Raw genomic sequence first — 7523 nt, 5'->3', positions numbered from 1 at the left:
CAAAAATTATACTAGTATCGCTGTTCCGTTTCGAAAAAAACATATAAGCTGTTACTTCTTACCCAAAGGATCTTTATATCCAACAGACACAAAATATCCATTCGATTGTTCGAAATTACTTTCACTGTTGATCTGATGTCGAGGTAATTGCTGCATCGCCACCAAAACTCACCATCTCTTAAGCTAAAGTAGACCGAGCTAACCCCTAAATTAGCATATTACTAAGATAAACAAAAGGCACTGTAGAATCATTTAGGATGTGAGCTTGTCAATCTGAATGTGGAGGGACACCAACTTAGCCCTGGCCAGCAACTTGGGCGGAACTGTGAAGAATGTCAGCTCCTGCACGGTGACGTCGCCGGGATCCCTGCTGCTTGTCACCTCCATTTCCAGCTTGACGGTGTTGGTCCTGCCTTTGGGCTCCCCCGGCGGGCCGTTCGCCCGCAGCTTGGCCACGTAGTGCAGCAGTGGGGATGCCCCCGCTCTGATGCAGACGACCGACACGGCGATAGGCGCGCTGATGTCGAGCACGCCGCCGACCAAGAAAAACGCGCGGCCGTCCTCCTCCGTGAACAGCAAGAGCTGTGGCTCCGACAGTGGCAGTTGCAGCTGGAGCGCCTTACCGTACTGGATCCTGTGCACAGGCATGGGATGCACGGTGCTGATGTGGTGGGAGAGCACCGGTGGCGGGCCTTCATTGCCGCAGACGGGCACGAGGCATTTGTAGGGCGCGAGCGGACACACGCTCTGGTGATCAGCGAGCTTATGGTAAGTGACGTAGAGCCCACAGCCTTCGTGCGGGCACTCCACCCTCACCGAGGAGAGGACGGCGTCCACCGATGTGTTCCGCACGTCGAAGCCACCGCCGCGCTCGCACTTCTGGCACTGCCGCTGGTTCCCGGGGCGCTCGATGCGGCAGTCCGCACAAGCCAGGTGCCCTCCCTTGCACTGCACAAATCAATCGAACAACACATCAATCAAGAAACCTGCACCTTGCTCGATCAGCCAAACGGATGAGGTGTATTCGAACCTCATGCACTGGAGGCTTCAAGGGGCGGAGGCACAAGGGGCAGTGGAGCAAGGTGAGGTCCATCGAGACCATAGAGAGCTCCATCGTCGGGTCCTGTTCCGTCTGCATGATCTCGCCCTCCTCGTGCACAACCATCTCTCGCTTTATTAGGGTCGGGGCATTACAAAGCTTTACTATCACATATTCATACTACTTCAAGGTGCATTAAATCAACACATGCAAGTATCAAAAGGAGAGTCACGGCATGCATGCATGCGTTGTAATTAATGCATCGGTAAACACAAAATATTGAAATATATCGAGTGCAGTGCTTTGATGTGTTGCGTCAACTCGTACAAGACCGAGAAGTTTGATTACTACAATGCCCTCTCGCCTTAACCGCACCTGTCTTTGGCTGCATGACAGGTGGGCCACCGGCCTGTCATGGACGCAAAGGCAGGAGCAATAAGTCAATGAAGCTACGTCCCTCCCTCGCCCATGAGCGTGGTGGCTGGCAGGACTAGGAGAAGCTTTTGTTCGCTACACGCTCTCCCTCCCGTACGCGGTGGACATGCAGCAGTTCAATCGGCGTCAGATGGCCAGAAGCATACTGTAGTACTCCTCCACTGCAGTAGTACCCCATCATTGGCCTTGTTTGAATCCATGGGTTAGAGTTAGTTTGGGTTAGTTTGGACTCAACTAACCCAAAAATATCCAAACAGGAGGGTTAGTTTGGGTTAGATGCATCTAACTTATCCAAAAAATCTGACCCACCCAAGAGGTGCTTATTTGGGTTAGTTCTTCTCAGGACCACTAAAAACACATTTTTCTCTTGCTCTTCCCGAGGCAGATCCCTCCTCACTTCCTCAAAGCTTCTTGTCCTCTCCCTCCCTCCCTCTCACACTGCCCGTGAAGGTGCCTCGCCGTATCCGTGCTCCATCTAACCCTGCTATCCAAACACCTTTTTGGTTAGAGTTAGTTCAGGGTTAGTTCAGGGTTAGAATCTAACTCTAACCTCTAACTGAGTTAGAGTATCCAAACAGGGCCATTGTTCGACTTCCCGAAGAGGCGAAGAGCCAACCGCAGCCCGGACGCTCGTGTGGAAGTTTCATGTGTAGAGTAGTCTAGGATAGCATGTACCGTGCATGTAAGCTTAAGGCCTGTTTGGTTCCAAATAAGTCACCAACTTATAAGTCGAAAATTGAAAAAAGTGACTTATTTTGCCAAACAGACCCAACTTATAAGTCACCCCCTTTTGCATGGGTCCCATCACCTTTACATAAAAAACAAGGTGAGAAGGTGTGGTCAGTTGACTTATAAGTCAGATGACAACCAAACAGGCGTGACTTATGAGTCACTGGTTTTAAGTCACCTGACTTATAAGTCAGGTGACTTATTGGAACCAAACAGGCCCTAAAATCGTTGGGGTCGGCTCCATGCTATATTTTTGGTTAAAATAATCTTCTGGCCCTACCTGTCATCCTGGTGATTCTAGTTTGCACGCTCATCTGGTCAAGACAGGAATATATATTTTAATTTGTGGTGGGGTAAATGTTAGAAGTTGCAGCAAATGGAGTATTGTACACTACGGGTCTTTCAGCCAAGTTTAGAGGCAACCATGTGGGGCCAGTGCTATGATGTGTCGCGTCAACTCATACAACGAGGAGAAGCTTGATTTTACTACTACTACACGCCTTCTCCCTCGCCCATGAGCGCGGTGGCTCGCAGATGAGGACATGCTTTTGCTTATCCCTCCCGCTCGCGGTGGACAGACATGCAGCAGTGGATTCGAACATGCAATAGTGGATTCGATACTGTAGAAGCAGCAGTAGTAACATGATTGTTCGTCTTCTCGAAGAGGCAAAGAGCCAAGTGCAACCCAAACATGGCAGTTGCGAACCTTGGAGCAGGCATATAGCCAGGCTCTTGCATGAGCCAAAATTGTTATGTGAGCCCACTATTGTAGTACTACTTGCTAGTATAGCCCTGTAAACCAGAAAGGAGTATTTGCCTTTCTAGAGATTTCAACAAGTGACTAGACTACACCGAGACGGAGTACATATGGAGCAAAATGGGTGAATCTACACCGTAAATAAATACGTTGTTCTATCGTTTTCCTCTTGGCCTTGGCCGCGGTGCACAATATTGAGTATACTAGTACTATCATCTTGAAATTTATGAAGTCACCATAGGCACCTCGTCGTCGATGGGAATGTCTCCTGACACGCGATAGACGCGAGCGGCAGTCGCCTCGCCTCCATAGGTGCTTGAATGCCAAGGAGGGAGAGGGTAGCGATTCCCGAGATGTTGAACGTTCAATGATGCATCCTCAAATTACTCTACATGTAGAGGGAATTAATTAGAGAAGCAGAATAGAGCCAGCATGATGTGAATGCAACAGAGTTTGGATTCTCATATAAAGACCAAGTGACCAGGAGCCAAAAGCACCTATGGAGGTGATGGTCGCGAGCGGCAGTCGGCTGTGCCAAATCATCCAAGGCGCCGGCCTGCGGCCCCGCACCGCGCAGCGTTTCCAGACGAGGCTGGCGACCGCCGGCGTCGTAGCCCTCACTAACGCCGGCTTCACCTCTCACATGGACGACATGATGGTCAACTCCATCCGCAAGTTCGCCGCCATCAAGAAGCGTGTAGCGAAAGCTCCTACTAGTCTTGCCAGCCACCACGCTCATGCGCGAGGGAGGGACGCAACTTCACTGACTTACTGCTCCTGCCTTTGCGTCTATGACACGTGGGCCCAACAGGTGGTTAGCCCACCTGTCATGCAACCAAAGGCAGGTGCAGTTAAGGCACCGGAGCTCAGTCCGTGAGGGAGAGGGCGTTGTACGAGTTGACACGACACATCAATGCACTGCACTCGATATAAGTCTTTTTACACATTTCAAATGGACTACTACATACGGATGTATGTAGACATATTTTGCTTCGTATGTAGTCACTTGTTGCAATCTCTAAAAAGACTTATATTTGGAAACAGAGGGAGTACAACGCATGCATGCATGCCATGACTTCCCTTTTGATACTTGCATGTGTTGATTTGATGCACCTTGCCAAATTTTGACTATAAATTTAACTAACCAAATTTTCATGCATGTCACAAAAAATTAGGGTTATTTGGATTGTGACTATGTTTGTCTTATGTTTCCACATTATTTTTCCCACACTTGCCACACTTGCCTAACTTGAGTTGCTCAAATTGTTAGACACACTTTGGCTTGCCTAAGGGAATCTTGCCACACTTTTTGTGTCTATGACATGTGGGGTTCACTGCTAATAAAAAATTTCTTGTCTTAGGTGTGGCTAATAAAAAAGACTTATATTTAGGAACGGAGGGAGTGGAAAATATAAATAATAATGCATGTTGGGGCAACCCATGTTTCCGATGATTTTAGCCGTGGGCTTGTTCACAATTTTTATGAGGGGGTGGTTGTTCATTTAATGGAGGGACTTGTACCAAACTTGAACGATACAAAGTGCGACCTGGCACACCATAACACCACTTGGAACAAGCGGGTAGCTATCTCAAAAACAATCAACAACTAAAAAAACGGCGACCTGGCACGTAGTACACAATTTTAAACGATTGTTTTGATGGAGTGAAAAAGGAAAACTACCCCACTACGTATATATAACCCGGAGCCTCCGTGCTTGCTTGCTAGGGTTGCTCTATTCACACACTCTCATCCTCTCCAGATCTAAACAAGATAGGGGTGGTAACACTGTCTTTCTCCCTTAAAAAAACAATGTCTTTCTATCCTCACCGCTGGTTACAGATCCGGACGTATCCCCCTCCGCCGGTGGAGGGGAGGAGGGGCAGCGTTTAGGCCGTCATCGATAGCGAGGGAGGAGACCCACTGCCGGCCGCACCGTTATCTCTAGCCGAGTGCCGGCGCGAGAGGTCCTCCGATCCCTTCGTCGTTGCCCTAGTGTGGGCGGATCCGGCCTCCCGCCGCCCACCTATCCACATCCCGACGACCTTCAGGTATATCTTCCTTCGAAACTGCCTTAGCTCTACTTCCCCAGCTCGCTACGTCGCTGCATGTGCATCATTTTCTACCTCTCAGCCCCTCTCGATCGGATGGTCCGACGTCACCTATTTTTTCTTCTATTGTTAGAGGTAAATCTACTTCATGGAGTCGAATCTTGTACTTGGTTCAAACAAGAAATAAAGTGGGGGTGGGGGAATTTAGAATGTAGTACATCGGACTTGGTACAAACAGGAAGGGAAGGGGGTGAAAGTAGTACAGATTGGTCATCCAACCAGTCTCTTGGTCGAAAAGGGAAATATAGGGGTAACACCGTACATAGTGGTATGACCAGGACTAGATTTGCTATCCACATATAGGAGTAGGTGGCTAGAGTGAACAAAAATGGGACCAACCTAGATATGTTTCTTGTATGTTTGTTTCTCGGGGCAACAAACTATGAATCACCACTTTATGCCCCTATTTAGGTACATGGTGCTGGACTGCTGGTGCACCCACTATCCCATGCCCTTATACCAAATATTTAGCTGTTCTTAATCTAATGCCCCTGGTAAAAATGAAGCCATACCACTGTTATAAGCCATGACAAGTTTAGCCAAATGTTTTTGCCTGTAATTGTTTGAGACTCTGACTGTTTCCTCTGTAGCTTTTTGTGCAAACAGGGATATCCATTTCACCTGGTTGCTGTTGTGACCTTTTGCTGCACTGCACAAAACTCTTCTTAAAAGAAGTGACTTTTGTGTTGTTTAACTGGAATGTCAGAATGTAACAGTTGGTTCATTTCGGTGGAACTGCACAAAGGGAGATCTGTGTTCCAATCCTCATCATCCATATTGGCACCCGTAACCTTCCTTTAGGTAAGAATGATATTTAATGCATGTGTTCATCTCTATTTTGCGACTGCCATGAGAAAATAATGCTATTTTTTACTAGTACACTTGTACTCCCTCACTGACAAAACCAATTCTGAAATAGAAGGCCAATCATGTACTTGGTTTCACCAACTGGTGAGGAGACTGAGAAACAGAGCATGAAGAGGAAGAAGAAGAAGAAGAAGAAGATGATGAAGAGTAAACAGTGCCAAGGCGATCTTGCTGAAGCCAGAGGCCTTAGTCGAGGCCATTCAAGGGCTCCGGCAATGACTACCTTACATGTGAGACAATCCTCCAGGGAGCCCTTACACTTCTGCTGTCTCACTTAATTAATTAGGAGTGCTTAAGTACCACTAATTTATTGCTGCCTAATTTTCCTGTCGGAGTTAAACAAATCTTTAGTAGCACCCTATGCTGAATCATGTACGTGTGTATGTTTGTCTATGAGGTGAATCATCTGGTGGAGGAGGGAGGGAATGCTAACTTTACACATTAAGATAATGAGGGTGCTTCTATTTGTTAGTGTATGTTTCATCAACTAGTCCCACTATTATAGTAATCTCACTCTCTCAATATATGTGCCAACATGGATGCTCGATTTTGGTGAAACTGCACAAAAACTTTGGGTGCTTCATTGCCTCGACAGCTTACTTGCTTTCCTGTTAGTCGCTAATCTCGGCTTGCATTCTTCCTTTGCTGTCAGTCGCTTGTCTTATCTAGGCTTCCAGTCAAAGGAAATAGTAATTGATATGCTACCTCACACAAATTGGTACTGGTCTTTATCCTGATTATTGTGCTTGTCATATGTATTGGTAATTTGGTATTGTGCTACTGTTTGCCGATTTCATAAAGGAGTAACTTGGAGCCTGAACTCGCAGGCAAATCATTACATCTGGTGATTTCAGTAGAACTACACAAAAAGATTAGATGGACAGGTACTTATGCTGCTGCTATGTACTCCAAAGTTCACTCAGACAAGCATCGATGTTGACAAGAAGTGCCTATATTCATTCGAGTATCAACCGGTGTCAACCAATTGCCAAACTCCAAGTATTAGGAGAGTGAATGCCAAAAATATTGCTTGGCGCATAGCCCAGAAAAACGCAGTTTAGTCTTTGGTCCCAACTTGTGCCTTTTGGTTATCTGCACATATGGTAGCGAACCGTATGACATGGAGTCTAAAGATTCCAGACAAGTTGGTTGACGCGTATATTCATCTCGCATTTAATCAGTCTGCACGCCAGGGATGCTCCATTTCAGTTGAACTACACAAAAAATTTGGGTGGTTCATTTTCTCAACCGCCTCCTTTCTCGTCTGCAATGTAGAATTTTGGCGAGATACAGGACCAAGATGAGCCAGTAAACTAGTTGGATGAAAGTAGTGGCCAAGTTGCTCAAACCTCCCTTAGCACGAGGCCACTATTTGAGGATAAACCTACAAGCAAAGTTCAGATTGTCTGTGCTGCCTCTTATGTACTCGAAAGTTTACTCGTAGAAGCATTAATTTTAGCAAGAAGTACCTCCGACTGAACACCATTTACTAGTCTGCAATGTAGAATTTTGGCGAGCTACAGGACCAAGATGAGCCAGTAAACTAGTTGGATGAAAGTAGTGGCCAGGTTGCTCAAACCTCCCTCG

The 7523-nt window shown here is 46.9% G+C and overlaps 1 protein-coding gene across 1 annotated transcript; it reads right to left on the bottom strand.

Annotated features, from left to right (window-relative positions):
- Positions 1 to 252: 252 nt before the first annotated feature.
- On the bottom strand, positions 253 to 1165 carry LOC125518935 (uncharacterized). Its single transcript, XM_048683857.2, has 2 exons — positions 1100 to 1165; positions 253 to 948 (listed from the first exon to the last, which is right to left on the bottom strand). The coding sequence occupies exons 1-2, from the start codon at positions 1163 to 1165 to the stop codon at positions 253 to 255; spliced, it is 762 nt and encodes a 253-aa protein (XP_048539814.2).
- Positions 1166 to 7523: the final 6358 nt, after the last annotated feature.

Source organism: Triticum urartu, chromosome 1A (genome assembly GCF_056163025.1).
Source record: "Triticum urartu cultivar PI428250 chromosome 1A, HENAU_Tu73, whole genome shotgun sequence".
In the NCBI taxonomy this organism is placed as follows: Eukaryota; Viridiplantae; Streptophyta; class Magnoliopsida; order Poales; family Poaceae; genus Triticum; species Triticum urartu.
The sequence above is the reverse complement of the archived record's forward strand: the minus strand, read 5'-3'. Positions and strand labels throughout refer to the sequence as shown.